Genomic DNA, 17,707 nt, shown 5'->3' on the forward strand with positions numbered 1-17,707 from the left:
TCTCTGCCGCAGCCGCAGCTTCTCTGGTACGCGAACGGGCTATGTGGAGAGAAAAGGCTCTTGCGCATCAGACCGCGACTGGCGGAGAAAGGGCAGACCGATAGATAGGTAAGTAGCGGCTGATCAATGGATCCCAAAAGCAACGCGCGCTGTTCAAAAGAATATAATTAGTATCCGTCGAAAGATTGGCGGCTCTGTGGTGCATTCCGAGATCGTCAAAAGGTTTCAAAAGTCCCGCCCTCCCAACCACCTGCTATCTCACTTGTCCTTCGGTGCACACAAGGGGAGAACTTTCGGGTGCGCCACCACTTCGGCTAAGGGAAAAGGGTTTCTGGTACTCTTTCGGCGTCAAATCTCCTAGTCTGGAGTCAGTTCTGGACCGCATGACCAATTCGTACTCACATTTGAGCTGTAGTATGTCGTCAAGCTTCACGGGCCTGGCCACATCTTTCCATCGGCCGATACATCATACGTGGGTTTCCATTCGTCACTTCTTTTCTCAAGTCGAAGTCGATACGAGGGAAGATCGGGAAACTACTGCGTGTGACTGAAGCGTTCATAACTCCAGGCCGCTGTTTCAAAAAGCAAGTGGCGGCCAGCCACTCCAGCCTTTTCTTTCTCACAGCTGCTTCTTTCATTTGCATGTCACTAAAATGTACATTGATGTTCTTTGGGGACACCAAGATCTTTCATATTGAAGTCTAGCTGGGTATCCAGTGTCTATCCACCTGCGTGCCGTAGAACGCCCGTAGAACACATTGATCAAGCGATTGATGTGCCTCACTCAGCCCCTGCATGCATCGAGCTATGTGTAGGTGCACATGTCTTTCGTCGTTCGTGTCCTAGGTATTCTTCGTTCAGCATCGTAGCAATTGCCGGGGGCTATTTCCCATGCCAGCTACATCGATCCAGGTGTTTTCTTCTCATGCGCAGCTTCCCCAATGAGTGTTGTGGTGTCGTATGTCGGTGGCCATTGATCCCCCCATTGCTACACAAAACCCTCATCCTGTGAGTCCTTTGACGGTGTATCATTAAAGGAGCTGATGAAGTTGGTATGAGAAAGATCAAGAGATCTTCCTCTGCTCAGCGGGAGCGGGTTGCTCAGCATGTGCCAACCCCCTCAGCAGGAACCAGCTGTGCGACAAGAACCGGATGCTCGTCGGGGACCGACTCCTCAACAGGAGTAACTGACTGCTTGGCCGGGGCCGATTCTTCAGCGGGAGTCGACGACTTCTCAGCAAGAACCGGCTGTTCAGCAGAGCCCGAGATCTCGACAGGCGCGGGCTGCTCATAAGGGACCGAGTCTCCTTCAGCAGCAGTCACTGTTATGGTAGGGATCAGCTCTCCAGTAGCAGGAACTGGCTGCTCGACTGGGATTGACTCCTTAACAGGAGTCGACTGCTCGGCAGGAGTTGACTCAGCTGAGAGAGCCGACTCTCCCGTAGTAGGGGGGCCGCCTTCTCCTCATCAGGGACAGACTGCCCATCAGGGACCGGCTTGTCACTAGGGGTCAACTTCCCAACAGCAGGAGCCGACTGCTCATTCAGACCCTTCTCTTTGCCAGCAGTGACCATCTCTTTCTCCACATGAGCTGAGTTCTCCTTGACAGGATCCGACTGCACATCGGGAACAGCCATCTCGGTATCGACGGACTTCTCGGCAGGGGTCGCGGTCGACTGCTCAGTAGGGTCCGGAGGCGTAGTAGTAGCCTTAAGGTTGCTGTAAGAGGCCACGGTAAGAGAACCAGTAATATTCATGAACTCCCGATAAGCCTGCACCTCTTCCTCGGTGAACTCCAAAGCCTTGATCGCCTTGGTATAACTGCCCAAGGGTCCGAGACCAGCGTACGATTGGAGCCCGTCATGGTAGATCCAGACGATGGTGGTCTTATTCAAGGGACTGCCATCGCGATCCCAGATCTTGTACGTCCACGGTACGCCGTTGGTCCAGGTCGCAAGCGTGACATTTATACCCTGTGTTCTGCCCCAAAGGTTGAAGATGAGGGCAAGGTGGTCCTGGAGGAAGCACTGAGTGTCGTCGTTGAAACAGTCCGGCTCCCAATTGCCTTGGCCGTCGTACTTCGCGCCGCTGAGCACATGACCACCTTGCTTTCGGGGCTGGTCGTGCCGGGTCCTGAGGAATATACTGAAAGAACGCTTGACTGAATCCGCGAGCTCCGCCAATGTGGGAGTGCGAAGATCCGGGTACTGCGCCGCCATGCTCCGTGTGATGGCCTGCAATCCACCAAGGCCATGGTGGGTAAAGGGTTGGTAAAAGATCTGCGGGCCATACGGAAAGACTTTCCTATAGTGCAAGTATGCGAACTGGATAGCTCCATTTGACATGATGTGAAACTCGGGATTCTTCTTGTCTGTGGTCTCCTGGCGGACCGTTCCGCTGTCGATCGAGGCAGTCTTGGCGGCGGCATCCTTCATGACAATGTCCTGGGGAACAACTTCTCCATCGACGACATTCTCAGGGGCACCATTCTTACGAGCAGAGGCTTTGCCTGCCACATGCTTGGGGGCCACATGGCTACCGTGAACGAGATCCTTGCGAGGAGCATGCTTCATGCGAGGAGCCTCCTTCATGAAAACATCTTCCTGGGCGCCATGGTTGGTGATCTTTCTCATCATCTTCTTCTTCTTCCTATCGGCCTGTGACTCACGGTTGCCGACTTTGATACAGAGACCTCCTAGGGCGACATGTTAGCGGGCAGACGTGCGAGCGGAATCATCGCGAGTACTACCTTGGTGACCATCATCATTCTGGGCAGTAGCCTCGTCACAAGTAGCGAAATCGCGAACGGCAATTCCAGCAGCCAAGCTTACATCCCTTTCGCCGTCGGCATTGGCGTGAACATCTCCATCGCTTCCGATGTTGTTGTTGTGGACAGCATGTCCCGATTGCGAGGCAGAGCGACCGCCCACCTTGTCGCTACCGCCGCTATCGCCGTCCTCGTCCGAACTGTCAGCCACTCGTCTCTTGGTGCTTTCGCGACGTCTCTTGGGGGGAGGATTCGGTGGGTCATCGTCGTTATCGTTGCCAAGCTGCCTGAGTCGCTTCCCAGAGACTGGGAGAGTGACAATCAGGCTGCGTTTGACTTGGGCTACCATTGTCGGTCGGCAGTCGTAAGGGGTGAACGATCACGAGGTTCCTTGTCAGTGATGAAAGCCAGTCGATCGCGCAATAGGAACCCGTGATTTTTTGTGAGGTTTGATGATGGGCGCAAGTGAGTGCAGGTAAAGAGAGGTCTTTGAGATGCTGGATGATGGAGATTCGGAAGCTCCAAGGTTGTTGCTTGCCAGAAAGAATCCAAAATCCTCCAAAAGCAGAAGTAAACGACGCGCTAGCAGGCTCGATTGTCGATTGTCGATTGTTGGTGTGGAAAGAGAATCGGCGAGGTGATGAGGTGGTGTACGATTTGCCTGATTATTCACATTTTGCACGGGCTACGACGCGCTAGAGAGCCTCTGGGACATATTCTTTCGCATTCAATCCGGCCTGATTCCGGTTTGAGTGAATAAATGTACCTATAGTGCACTCATTGCTTGGAAAGTTCACTCTAATGGTTACTCGTGGTTTCCCGTAGCAGTCCCCTTGCTTGTCGAATGCCAGTTCGCCGGCAGTCTGGTTCCCATCTGGCACTCCCACAGTTTCCTGTCAAACCGTCCTTCTTGCAAGGCCACGGCATCACCCGCATACATGAACGTGTTCCCCGATACCTGTTTGGGCTCCTTGCCGTCTGCGAAATCTATAAAACAGGGCGCAAGACAGTACGTGTTGGTCTCGTAGTAGGCAAGTTTATGTTCATGTTCAGCCGAGGTGATCTCGCAAGCGACACCCAGAACTTCTTCTCCAGGCGCCCCATCTATGAGGGCCTTGTAGTCGCCCCAATTTGTCAGTGTGTAGCCGATGATCTTGGCAGGTCGTAGAAGCGGTGTCTCGTCTACCCCGAGTACATCTGCCAGGACCCGAGGGTTCTTAAGGGTGCCGTAGAAGAAGTACTGAATGGGCTCATATTGTGGTGGGGGAGGGGGATGAGGTGAATGTGGTGCCGTCAGAATCTGCTGTATGGCTTCCTCGCCTGCAACTTCAAGATTTGCCAGGTACTGTGATGGGTGTTCATTCATGTGGCGCCAGCGTGGTGCTGGCGGCAGAGGCGGAGGAGTGGGGGGACGCTTTTGAGTGTCGTCCATTATAAGATGGCTAGGATGTATTATATTCACGCGAATGATGAGATTCAATTTGATCTTCCTTGGTTCAGCCCTTCAAACTGGGAAGCGTTGACCTCAACTCGGAAATGGGAAGACAGTGAAGTCAAGAGTTGCACTCGCCTGTTGCCTGTTCGCCTGTTATACACAGCCACACTAGGCGCGCGCCTACTACACCAATGAGGTGCTTTTCACTTCTATCGTGGGGGTAGTTATATTCAAACCCAACCCGACAAACACCAAGCCTAGTAATATTCCCAGTCTGAGGACACACTATCCACCGCAAGCATATACTTGTATTGGTCTTAGACTATTGCAGTTCCAATGGCTTGCCCTCTAAGACATTTCCAGGGTTGTTTTGTTTTTCATCAGATGTTCATGAAGAGGCTAATATTAGAATATCAATCTATATAGGTCAAATCACCGGGGAGGTTGAGAAATTATGGACACAAGATTGTCTTGATATAAAGCTATATAATAGCACGAATATGTACAATTGAAGATGGGATAACTAGAGACCTCCGTTATTCCGCGTGTTCGTGAGGCACCTTAGCAAAAGCCGCGGAGCCGCAGACACAATATCGTTAGACAGCCACCCTTAAGGGGCGTAAGCCTTCAGGATTGAGTTGTAGTACTTGTACCCCGTACCGCTCGGGGGCTCGAAGCTGTAGATGTAGTCAGCCCACCACGGACCGCCGGCCCACCAAATAGCACCCATCCAAACATCGGTGTTCGCGAGCATATGGTCGAGCATGCCCTTGACCGCGGCCTCGCACTGGGAGTTGGCACCACCGGCGTACTCGCCAATAATACCCTTCTTGCCATTCGCCCTCAGCCACTCGGTCGCGCCCACGACGCGCTGCACGCCGATCTCGCCCGAGACGCAGACGTCCGAGGTGCCGGAGCCGTCGGCGTCGAGGTACTGGTGCATCTCGTAGACGAGCTTGTCCTGGGGGTCCTTGAGGGCCTTGAGGTTGTCGTTGGTCGTGTTCCAGTGCCACGCGCCGGTCCACGAGTTGCCCTCGGCGAAGATGTACTGCGACGTCGCGCCCGCGGCGCGGATGGCGTCGATGGCGGCCTGGTTCATGTCCAGGACGACCTGCTGGTCGACGTCGTGCCACTCGTTGTTGGTGTCGAAGACGACTTTCTCGTTGCCCTTGAACGCGCCCGCGAGCGTCGCGTAGTACGCCTTGAACTGGCTCGCGTCCGTGATGACGTTGCCGTAGTAGCGGCCGTAGTTGTGCGAGTCCAGGATCGCGTACGCGCCCGCCTTGGTGATGGTGTCGACCGTGTGCGTCAGGTTGGCCAGGTATCCCGCGTTGGCCGAGGCCGTCAGCTTGTCAGGCACCAGGCGCTCCATGAGGAAGGCGACGCGGAAGGCGTTGTAGCCCTGGCTGATGAGGGTCTTCGCAATGATGTTAGTTTATGTAGTTTCTTTGGTGGTCGGGCTTTCATCAGATAATACTTACAGCGATAGTCTCATCCGAGGGAAGTAGAAGTCCTTGCCCCAGACGCCGGGGAGGTTCTTCTCACCGAACTCGGCGACAGACTGGTTGATGCCGAACCACTTGAACTTGCCCGACGAGGTTGACGTCGGTGCACCCGCCGCGGTGGTCTTGGTAGAAGTCACCATGGTGGTCGTGGGGGCACTCGTGGTGGGAGCAGGGGCAGGGGCAGGGGCACTGCCGGGCAGGCACTGCGAGTACCAGTCGTTGGAGAAGGTGCAGGTGTAACCATCTACACAAGTAGACTCTCCCGCCCAGCCGTTGCCACCACACTGGGCGTAAGGGCCATTGGCCGCAGCGAGTGCGGCACCGGCGAAGGTGCTGCTCAAAACGAAGGCTCTCATCCTGACTTGTTTGGATCTGAGATGGTTAAGTAGTGTGACTGGTTAGAAGAAGGACTGATGCAAAGACCAAAGATGAAGCGATAGCGATGCCTCATGGCTTTTATACATGGCAGGTCGGGGCTCTGGGCTGGAAGGCGTTAGCTAGTCGTCAGGGGTGCCGGCTAGTGGGACAGGGGGTAACGCCAATTCCCACTCCACATTGCCCCCTTTGAAATATTAGATCCAGATTGCATGACGGGGCTTAACTTTGACTTTTGTCAGCGGAGGAATCATGGGGGGTTACTATGGTAAGACCATCGACCTATGTCAGGTCCCGACCGGATGGGCGGGATTGCGTTGGTGGCGCCGACGAACGATGCACTGCGAAGCTGGTCAAGAACGGGCCCTAACGCAGCACATAATCAGGCAATACGTGAGGAATGTGCCGTACCAGTGTTTTGTCTACATTGACGTAATCCAATCGGCCGTCAACAACAGCCCACCAGTAGACCACACCCAGGAAAGGACATTCCAGCGAGTCTTTACTCCTTCTGTCAAAAGCGCTTAAATTGGGTGTTCGTCCGAAGAAGAAAAAAGCGGACGGAGGTGCTCCGTAGGTAGTGGGCCAGCGCGGAGCCATGGTCTCATTCCCACCAATCAGCACCGACGCGGCGACGAGACCCCCGCGACACATCACGGCTGCATAGTCCCAGAACATGTCAGTCTCTGGACACGGGAAGAAGCAAGCAACACTGCATCAATAACGTCGGCAACTCTGCCGTTTGGTTGATGTTGGTGACTGACATGCAAATATCAGATGATCCCATCCAAGACCTGCCCGGATTGCCCGGAATCCAGGGAAAATATGCCCGAGTCAGTGGAGTATCACCGACTGCGACGGCTAGACGCCCCTCAGTAACACGGACGGACCTGGTTCAACAAGAGTGGCAGCATACAGTCACTTGCATCACGCATGATGAGCTATATGTCGATATAAAAAATCATGAGGGGATGTTGCGCCAAGTGGCGGGCTGGTCTCAGTGGATACATTCCTCTTATAGCCACTTACATCACCTACGTTCCCAGGTCGCTACCTTATGGATACCTACAGGTTGACATGAGTTTTTCGCGAGGTCTTATCATGCCCTTAGAAGCGTCTAAGTGGTGTCGTGCTACAGAACATGTAGAGCCCATCAAGCGGATGTCATAGATGTCAGTATGCTGGTGAGCCAAGAAGGGAGTTGTGGTCCTACAGCGCCGCTATTCAGTCCAACGCGACTTGGACCTCCAAGACCTCATACACTTCTCCCGGAATGCCGCACTACTTGGTCGGCATTGGTTAGAGTACCGAGGATAGTAAGTTCTCGGCTACACAAAGGGCATCCCAGTGCCGGACCGGGGTAATCTGAAGAGCCGACTATCTCAAGGCCTCAATGCTCGTTGCGAGGTTCGTCCTCTATAAAGGTAATTATATGGCAAAACCAGGGAGTGAAGAAGTAAACGAGAAGGAAGAGAAGGGATTTACAGAGAATACTATAACTCGTACACTCAACATAACGGCCATGAGGACACCAGCATGGAACATTTGGCAACGTAACCAGATTCTAAGGAAACTGGCGCTCTGAGCTTTCCATTGTCGAGGGACTCGAAAAGGACCAACCAAGCAATCACATTCCAAGAAGCACCCTAATTTCTTACATCTGGTTTACTGCTCGTATGTTTGCATCGTGAAGACAAAGCAGCATGAGATCCAACCCTGATCCGCAAACTCAGCGAGGAATCCAGCTCGATATTTAACAAATTTGGTCGCTTTGTTTGACTTCTGTATTTAAATGTCTGTGGATCGCTACTCTCTCTACCTATTGAACGGCCGAACCCCTCTCCGTCCATCTCTTCACGAATAGAGCTTTGTCACCCGCATTTTCCTGTTAATCAAGTAGCATGGCGCCGTGGAAACCCCTTACACACTCTGAGATACACAAGGATATCGAACTGCCCAAAGAGCAGAAATGCCCCGAATGTGACCGGCTTACCGCCCCCTTTGACGAAAGTACCTCGTCCTTTGACAAAAGCAAATTGTGCACAAAGCGCCGTCATTAAGCTGATCCTTATAAAGTCCTAGCGACAGAGCGACAGCATCCTTTTTACGCGGCATTGACTTTTGTTTTATTTTTATTCTTTTGCTTTTCGACTCATACCAGCGTAGGCCAATAGAAGTAAATAACTTAAAACCGAGTAAATTTAATATATATTAACTTAAAAAAAGGTATTATACCTTAATATCCCTTAAACTTTAAAAATAATTTAAAATTTAAAATTTTTATAGATTAATAAAACCTTTATAGCGGCTTATAATACACCGGAAAATACGTAAGAAAAATAACCCTTTTCTATTCCTTTCTAATAACTTAAAGGCTTACGTATAAAAGCTTACCTTTAATCTTTTTCTCGTTTATTTAATAATCCTTTTATTAATATATATAAACTATATCCATTATTTATTAATTATTATATTCGCTTATTATATTTATTAATATTAATTATTTTAACCGCCGTCGAGTTTTTTTATAAACGTAATAATAAATTTAAATCGAATACGTAATATAAAACTATTTATATTAATATCGAAAACTTTTAACTGAAATTTTTAAATACCCTTTAAAAAAAGATAAGGTATATTTTAAAACCTTTAACTTTTTCGATTTTTATAAAACGTATTAAATAAATTATTATTTTTTATTTATAAAAATAATCGACGAAAACGATAAAAAGTTTATTTAAAAATAATATAACGAACTCGAAAAATATTTTAACGTTTTTTAAAAAGGTAAAAAACGCTAAAAAGGTTTATTCGATAATAAGTATTATAAAGATAGTTAGGTAGAAAAGTTAATAGAAAAGTTCGAAAAAGCGGATAAAAAAGCCGAGGGGTAAGTAAACCTGGACGAAAAAGAGGGGTGAGAAACGCAGGGAAAAGGGCGTAGAGAAGGCCGGCTATACTGATAAACTCTGCTGGTCCAAAACACAATATACACTGAAAATTTTGACTCAAAATAGATGCAGTTTAACCTCATGCCTAGGAGGATTCTTACGCGGCATTCTTGAGAGTGCGAGATCTCTGGGGGTCAAACCTGTCCCTCGCGTGGATGGACATTCTTGACGAAAAGGGATTCGAAGCCTATAACATAGGCGAGCCTCATCTCCGGAAGGGTGCCAGTGACTATTTGGATACACACCAAGCCTGAGGCGGATGAAACAACTCGAGAACGGTTACAAAAGGTACTGGTCAATCATTTGGAGGAAGACGAACGTCAGTATGTCCAACAGTTATAATTCGAGACAGGCGTGGCGACCAATGAGGAGATGATGGCCGTAGCAAAATAGGCGGGCTAGAAGAGCATGTATAGCCAATGCCAAAATGGTTCGTAGAGAAACTGAAATATGATGCAATTAATTGGTACACGAATGACCATTAATGACAGTCAAAATAGTAACAAACAGCAAAAAGTCAAAAAAACAACCCGCCTGAGGCGGATGATAGCATTGATTGGCAACTCTCCCGAGCCGGATTTGAACCGGCGACCTGTGGATTACATAGTAACTATTACAGTCCATCGCTCTGCCAACTGAGCTATCGAGAGCTACTGATTTATTGTTAGAGGTTGGGCTTATGGCAGTCTATGGAGAAAGCCCCGCCCGGATCCAGCTATCGGCAGCAATTTGGGAGGGGCAAGCAGAACCAGCAAAAGGACTGCACTAACCGTGCGCACCCCCCAATGCAACGCTCGAAACAGCCATGTCCGCGTATAGTAAGGCACTTTTAAAATTAATTTATAAAATAAAATAAAATAGTATATAAACTGGGTAAGTTATATTTACTTAATATAAAAAATAAATATTAAAATATTAAAGTTAACGTGGTTTATTATTAAGCGGGCTATATTATTAAGCCGGTTATTTTTTTTAGTTTTTAATATATTTAAACTTTAATACGTAATATTTTTATAATTATAATGCCGATTTAATTTAAAGAAAATAAAATCGTTTTAATAATTTAAGCGACGCGAAATCCGATAAATTCTTTAAGCGAATAAGTTATTACGAAAGTGTATAATATCTTTTAAGTTACTTTAAATTATTAAATTAACGGCTAAACTTTATAACGTAAAATTCGACACTTACGATATAAATTAAATTTAATAAAGAAAAAAAGTGCTTCGTAATTATATAATTAATTTAAATACCCGAGGGATACCTCTTAATTTTAATATTATAGGAGATATAGCTAATCTCTTTACCGCGTCGCGCGGCGGCGACCGCGTCGGTAAGCACTAGGTTAGGCGCTTTATCGATCGGAACCCGGACTTTAAAATTCGAATAAATCGTCGATACGATTATTAAAGGGCTTTTTATAAAGATTTAAATATTATTTTCGGCTAATTTAAACTAATTATAAATATTAAAGCGAAATACGGTATCCTTAACGAAAATATTTTTAATTTTAACGAGACCGGCTTTATAATAGGTATAATTAGGTTAATACTCGTCGTAATACGCGCCGATCAGCGTGGGAAGGCGAAATCGGTCCAGCTTAGCAATCGGGAATAGTCAACGGTTATTAATTATATTAATTTTTAAGGCTAGTGTATCCCGCCGTTTTTAATCGTTTAAAATTAATACCACTTTACGAATTAAGCTTACGAATACGATTTACCGGGCGATTAAGTAATTAAACCGATTTTTAACGGCTAGACCGATAACGAGATAGGCTTAAATTAAATTAAGTATTTTAATAAATATACTAAGTCGCGAACGAAAAGTCGCTATCGCTTTTTAATCTTTAACGGCTATAAGAGCTATATTTCGGCGCAGTTCGAGGTATATTATAAAGATAACGATATTATTACGCTTAATATACCTCTTTATTCTTTTTATTTTTTTTAGTTATTAAATATAGCACTTTATTCGCCGTTAAAACGCGTGTATTCGAAAGAAATTAAGCTGTTTATTAAGGCGTTAATAAACTATATTACGATGTTAAAGTTCTTTATCGCTTTTAAAGCTACGTATTTTATTATTTTTACGGAAAATAATATTAAATTTAAATTTAACGTATTTAATTTAATATTTTATAACCCGGACGAGGTAATTAATAAGCTAAATGTGCGTCTTCGAACGCTTATACTTAGCTCGTCGCGTTCGGGGACGGCTAATATTTATAACCCCTAAACGCCGTCTAACCCTTAATAAACGACTAAATACTCTATTTTTATTAAAAATAAAGTTTCTACCTATTAAAAAGCTCCCCGACGCTAATTTTAAATATTATAAATTAAATAATAAAGGGTATAAATAAAATAGCTTATAAAATAACTTTTATACGCGATCGAATATATATATTAAAAGAGGCTAATTTAATACTTTCGAAGCGTTAAAAAGTTAAAAAGTTACGTATTTAACTTAAAAGGGGCCCTTACTATATAGGAATTATAAGAGCTATAGGACGAAAAAGTAAAAGGGAAGCGTCGAGCGATTAATAAGGGTAAAACAAGGGGTCCGTTAAAGCGGAGGGCGACCGGTAAAAGGCGCTACGGTATCTACGGCGAGATAGGTTATAATGCGCGAATATATAAAAAAGATATAGAATTAAGTAGCGATTTTAATAGTAAGTAATTTTAATTAATTTAAAGCGTTATAGTTAAATTAATTTATATAAAAGTAGTAAGGTATAAAAAAAAGTAGCCCGCTTAATAATATAGCCCGCTTAGTAGTAAACCACGTTAATTATTTATTAAAGGTTAAACGTGTAACGATACTTATTAAAAGTTTAATAAAAACCTAATAAAACGTACGCGGGTTTATATTAATAATACGAGAGAGTATTTAAGCTAGTAATAAAATCGCACTATTAATAAAGTAATAAAGTAATTAAGTTTTAAATAAGTGTTAAAGCGTAAGCTTATAAAATTATAATAAGTTCGTTAAAGTATATACCTTATTAATAAGTAAAAATTAATATTTAAATTAATTACTAAGTAAGCGAGAGTATTTAAGAAACTATGTAAAGGAACGCCTATTTTATATTTAGCTTCGCTTTTTTACTAATAGTTTATTTAATTCGCTGGCTCACCGTTACTCGCTAGTGATCTAGTAATCCCTTTATTATTAGCTCACTGCGGCTCACTAGTGATCCAGGGTGAGCCGTCACGTGACCTTGTGGCTCGTGCGTTCCTTCGTTATCAGCCCTTCCGGTCTGTCTAACTCCCTCTGCGGGGCTTCGTACTTCCGTAGCCGCTGCGCCTTTCCTTAGCCGCATGGGTAGGTCAGGTTATAATAAAACGGTGTTTAAGGGTCGTAAGTACTAGCCGTCCCTAGACGGGATAGGTTAAGTGTAGGCGTTCGGAGACGTATATTTAATTTATTAATTATTTTATTAAAATTATAAAAGATTAAATTAAAAACGCTGAATTCGAATTTAATATTATTTCTTATAAAAATAGCGAAATACGCGGCTTTAAAAGCGATAAAAAACTCGAGCTTCGTAATATAATTTATTAAGGCCTTAATAAATAGCTCGATTTCCTTCGAATAAACACCTTTTAAAAACGAATAAAATACTATATCGAGTAATTAAAATAAATAAGATAAATAAAAAAGCATAACGTGGTTTATTACTACGCGACGTATATTACTTAGCGACGCACTTTTTCTACTTTTCGACCTTTTTATATAAATTAATTTAATTATAACGCTTAAAATTAATTAAAACTACTCGTTATCCGATTTTTCGCTTAATTTTATATCCTTTTTATATATTTACGTATTATAACCTATCTCGCCGTAAATATTATAGCGCTTTCCACCAGTCGCCCTCCGCTTTAACGAACCCCTATTTTCACCTTTATCGGGCGCTGAACGCTTCCTTTTTATTTTTTCGTTCTATAGCTACTAAGATTCCTTAATAATAAAAGCTCTTTTAAGCTAAACTCGCGACTTTTTAGCTCTCCGGCGCTTAAAAAGTACTAAATTAACCTTTTTTAGTATATATATTTTATCGCGTATAAGGGTTATTTTATAAATTATTTTAATTATACCCTTCGCTATTTAGTTTATTATATTTAAAATCGGCGTTAAAAAGCTCTTTTAATAAGTAAATACCCTCTTTTTAATATAAATAGAGTGTTTAATTATTTATTAAAAGTTAAACGGCGTTTAAAGGTTATAAGTATTAGCCGTCCTCGAACGGGATAAATTAAATATAAGCGTCCGAAGACGTATATTTAATTTATTAATTACTTCGTTAAAATTATAAAAGATTAAATTAAAAACATTAAATTTAAATTTAATATTATTTTTCGTAAAAATAACGAAATACGCGGCCTTAAAAGCGATAAAAAACTCGAGCTTCGTAATGTAATTTATCGAGGCCTTAATAAATAGCTCGATTTCTTTTAAATAAGTACGCTTTAAAGCCGAATAAAGTGCTATATCGAGTGGTTAAAGTAAGTGAAATAAATAAAGAGGTATACCGAGTGTAATAATATTATTATCTTAGTAATATACCTCGAATTTAGCCGAAATATAGCTCTTGTGGCTGTCGATAATTAAGAGGCGGTGGAAACTTTTCGTTTACGCTTTAATGTGTTTATCGAAGTGCTTAATCTAGTTTAAGCTTATCTCGTTATTAGTTTAACTATTAAAAATCGGCTTAATTACCTAGTCGCCCGGTAAATCGGTTTCGTGAGACTAGTTCGCGAGGTAATATTAACTTTAAACGATTAAAAACGGCGGAATATATTAGCCCTACGAATTAATATATTTAATCGCCGTTATTTATTTTTAATTATTAAACTAAATCGACTTCGTTTTTTCACGTCGCTCGGCGCGTATTACGACGAGTGTTAACCCGATTATATTTATTATAAAGCCGGTCTTATCGAAATTTTAAATATTTTCGTCGACGATCTCGTATTTCGCCTTTATATTCGCGATTAGCGTAAATTAACCGGAAATAACTTTAAAATCCTCGTAAAAAGCTTTTTAATAATTGTATTAACGATTTATTTTAATCTTTAAGTCCGGGTTACGGTCGATAAAGCGCCTAACTTAGTGCTTACCGACGCGGTCGCCGCCGCGCGACGCGGTAAAAAAATTAGCTATATTTTTACACTAGCGAGATCGAGAGGCATCCTTCGAATATTTAAATTAATTATATATTTATAAAGTACCTTTTTTTAATTAAATTTAGTTTACGTCGTTTCGGTCGGATTTCGCGTTTTAAAGTTCGGCCGTAAATTCGATAACGTAAAGTTAATTCGAATATATTATAACGTGGTTTACTAATAAGCGAGATATATTATATACCGGGATATTTTTTTTACTTTTTAATATTTCTATATAGGTTTATTTAATTATAACGCGCTTTATTAATTAAATTTACTCGCTATTCGATTCGCTACTCGATTTTATATCTTTTTTATATGTTCGCGTATTATGGCCTGTTTCGCCGCAGATCTCACAGCGCCTGCCGCCCGTCGCGCGCCTCTTCGATAAACCACTATTTTCGCTTTTATTAGTCGCTGGCCGCTTCTTTTTACTTTCTCGTCCTGTAGCCTTCGAAATTCTTTAATTGTAAGGGCTTTTCCAAGTTAAACTCGCGATTTTTTAGCTCTTCGGCGCTTTAAAAGGGCTAAATTAGCCTTTTATAATATACGTATTTAATCTTTTATAAAGGTTATTTTATACACGATTATATATATACCCTTCGTTATTTAGTTTACCGCTTTTAAAATTAACGTTAAAGAGCTTCTTTAATAAATAAACACCCTTTTTTTAATAAAAGAAGAGTGTTTAATTATTTATTAAGGGTTAAACGGCGTTTAAAGGTCGTAGGTGCTAGCCGTCCCCGAACGCGACGGGCTAAGTGTAAGTGTTCGAAGACGTATATTTAGTTTATTAATTACTTTATTAAGGTTATAAGGTATTAAATTAAATACGCTAAATTTAAATTTAATATTAATTTTTATAAAAATAATAAAATACGCGGCCTTAAACGCGATAAAGAATTCGAGCTTCGTAATATAATTAATCGAGGTTTTAATAAATAGCTCGATTTCCTTCGAATACGCGCGCTTTAAGGGCGAATAAAGTGCTATATTTAATAGCTAAAGTAAATAAGAAAAGTGAGGAGGCATATTAAGCGTAATAATGCCGTTATTTTTATAGTATACCTCGAATTCGGCCGAAATATAGCTCTCGTAGCCGTTAAGGATTAAAAGGCGATATAAACCTTTCGTTTACGACTTAATATACTTATCGAAGTGTTTAATTTAATTTAAGCTTGTTTTATTATTTATTTAGCTATTTAAAGTCGGTTTAATTATTTAATTACCCGGTAAATCGTATTCGATAGCTTAGTTCGCTAGGTAATATTAGCTTTAAACGATTAAAAACGGCGGGATATATTAGCTTTGCGAATTAATGCATTTAATCGCCGTTAATTATTCCCGATTATTAAGCTAAACCGATTTCGCCTTCCCACGCCGATCGGCGCGTATTATAACGAGGGTTAACCCGATTATATTTATTATAAAACCGGTTTTATCGAAATTATATATATCTTTATTAACGATGCCGTATTTAGCTTTAATATTCGCGATTAGTTTAAACTAGCCGGAAATAACGTTTAAATCTTCGTAAAAGGCCCTTTAATAATCGTATCGACGATTTATTTTAGTTTTAAAGTTTAAGTTACGGTTAATAAATCGCCTAACCCAGTGTTTACCGACGCGTTCGCCGCCGCGCAACGCGGTGAAAAAATTAGCTATATTTTCTATACCAGCCATATTAAAAGGCATCCCTCGGGTATTTAAATTAATTATATAATTAAGAAGCACCTTTTTTTAATCGGATTTAATTTTTATCGAAAGTGTCCGATTTCGCGTTGTAAAGGTCGGCCGTGGAGTTAATAATTTAAAGAAGTTCGTAGGATATTAAAGGCTTTCGTAGTAGCTCTTTAATTAATATACTTTACGGGGTTTCGCGTCGTTTAAATCGTTAAATCGATCCGTTTTTTTAGTAAAGGATTAAGCATTATAGTTATAAAATTAAAACGTGTTAAAGTTTAAAAAGTATAGTCGGTCGGAAAAGTGTCCCGGTATATAATATATCCCGCTTATTAATAAACTACGTTAAACCTTTACTGCTACTTTTTAATTTATTTAATTCGGTTCGTTTTATATCGTTTAAATTATTAAAACTATCCGATCTTTTTAAGATTAATTAAGTATTATAATTATAAAGGTATTACGCGTTAAAGTTTAATTATATTAAAATTAAATTTAAGTGCGTCGCTAAGTAATATACGTCGCGTAGTGGTAAACCACGTTACCGAGTATAATAATATTATTATTTTAATAGTATACCTCGAAATCGGCCGAAATATAACTCTCGTAGCTATTAAGAATTAAAAAGCGGTAAAAACCCTTTAACGTAGTTTACTATTAAGTGGCCCGTATTATTAAATAGTTCACCTTTATTACTTTTCGATATTTTTATAAAAATTATTTTAATCACGACACTTTAAATTAATTAAAACTATTCGCTATTCGAATCGCTATTTAATTTTATATCCTTTTCACATATTCGCGCATTATAACCTATTTGGCCGCAAATGCCACAGCGCCTGCCGCCCGTCGCGCGCCGTTTTAATAAACTACTATTTTCATCTTCGTCGGTCGCTGGACGCTTCCCTTTTACTTTTTCGTCCTGTAGCCTTCGAGATTCTTTAATCGTAAAGGCTTCTCTAAGCTGGACTCGCGACTTTTTAACTCTTCGGCGCTTCGAAAGGGCTAAATTAACTTTTTTAAAGTACGTATCCGATTATATATAAAAGTTATTTTATAAGCTATTTTAATTATACCTTTCGTTATTTAGTTTACTATATTTAAAATCGGCGTCGGAGAACTTCTTTAATAGGTAAATACCCTTTTTTTAATATAAATAAAGTATTTAATTATTTATTAAAGGTTAAACGGCGTTTAAAAGTCGTAAATACTAGCCGTTCCCGAATAGGATAAGCTAAATATAAGCGTCCGGAGACGTATATTTAACTTATTAATTACCTCGTCCGGATTATAAGGTATTAAGCCGAATACGCTGAATTTAAATTTAATATTAATTTTTATAAAAATAACGAAATATATAGCTTTAAACGCGATAAAGAACTCGAGCTTTATAATATAATTTATCGAGGCCTTAATAAATAGCTCGATTTCCTTTAAATAAATACGCTTTAAAGGCGAATAAAATATTATATCGAGAGGTTAAAGTAAGTGCGATAAATAAAGAGGTATATTAATTATAATAATGTCGTTATCTTAGTAATATACTTCGAATTCGGCCGAAATATAGCTCTTATAGCCGTTAAAAATTAAAAGGCGATAGCGACCCTTCGTTTATAATTTAGTATATTTATCGAAGTATTTAATTTAGTTTAAACCTATCTTATTATCGGTTTATTTATTAGAAATCGGTTTAATTACTTAATCGCCCGGTAAGTCGCATTCGATAGCCTAATTCGCTAGGTAATATTAGCCTTAAATAATTAAGAACGGCGGGATATATTAACTTTATAAATTAATATATTTAATCGCCGTCGACTATT

The 17,707-nt window shown here is 41.6% G+C and overlaps 4 protein-coding genes across 4 annotated transcripts; 1 reads left to right on the forward strand and 3 right to left on the reverse strand.

Annotated features, from left to right (window-relative positions):
• Positions 1–1,862: 1,862 nt before the first annotated feature.
• PG997_013637 (uncharacterized protein) lies at positions 1,863–2,165 on the forward strand (the record flags this gene model as incomplete). Its single annotated transcript, XM_066817951.1, has 1 exon — positions 1,863–2,165. The coding sequence occupies one exon, from the start codon at positions 1,863–1,865 to the stop codon at positions 2,163–2,165; it is 303 nt and encodes a 100-aa protein (XP_066663643.1).
• A 543-nt stretch (positions 2,166–2,708) lies between these two features.
• On the reverse strand, positions 2,709–3,116 carry PG997_013638 (uncharacterized protein; the record flags this gene model as incomplete). Its single annotated transcript, XM_066817952.1, has 1 exon — positions 2,709–3,116. One exon carries the CDS (start codon positions 3,114–3,116, stop codon positions 2,709–2,711), a length of 408 nt encoding a protein of 135 aa, XP_066663644.1.
• Positions 3,117–3,572: 456 nt separating this feature from the next.
• PG997_013639 (uncharacterized protein) lies at positions 3,573–4,199 on the reverse strand (the record flags this gene model as incomplete). The annotated part of the gene is made up of 1 exon (XM_066817953.1): positions 3,573–4,199. The coding sequence occupies one exon, from the start codon at positions 4,197–4,199 to the stop codon at positions 3,573–3,575; it is 627 nt and encodes a 208-aa protein (XP_066663645.1).
• Positions 4,200–4,812: 613 nt separating this feature from the next.
• PG997_013640 (uncharacterized protein) lies at positions 4,813–6,063 on the reverse strand (the record flags this gene model as incomplete). Its single annotated transcript, XM_066817954.1, has 2 exons — positions 4,813–5,608; positions 5,684–6,063. The coding sequence occupies 2 exons, from the start codon at positions 6,061–6,063 to the stop codon at positions 4,813–4,815; spliced, it is 1,176 nt and encodes a 391-aa protein (XP_066663646.1).
• Between the last annotated feature and the right edge of the window lie 11,644 nt (positions 6,064–17,707).

The sequence above is a fragment of the Apiospora hydei genome (genome assembly GCF_038363865.1).
Source record: "Apiospora hydei strain CBS 114990 chromosome Unknown utg000009l_segment0_segment0, whole genome shotgun sequence".
Taxonomy (NCBI): Eukaryota; Fungi; Ascomycota; class Sordariomycetes; order Amphisphaeriales; family Apiosporaceae; genus Apiospora; species Apiospora hydei.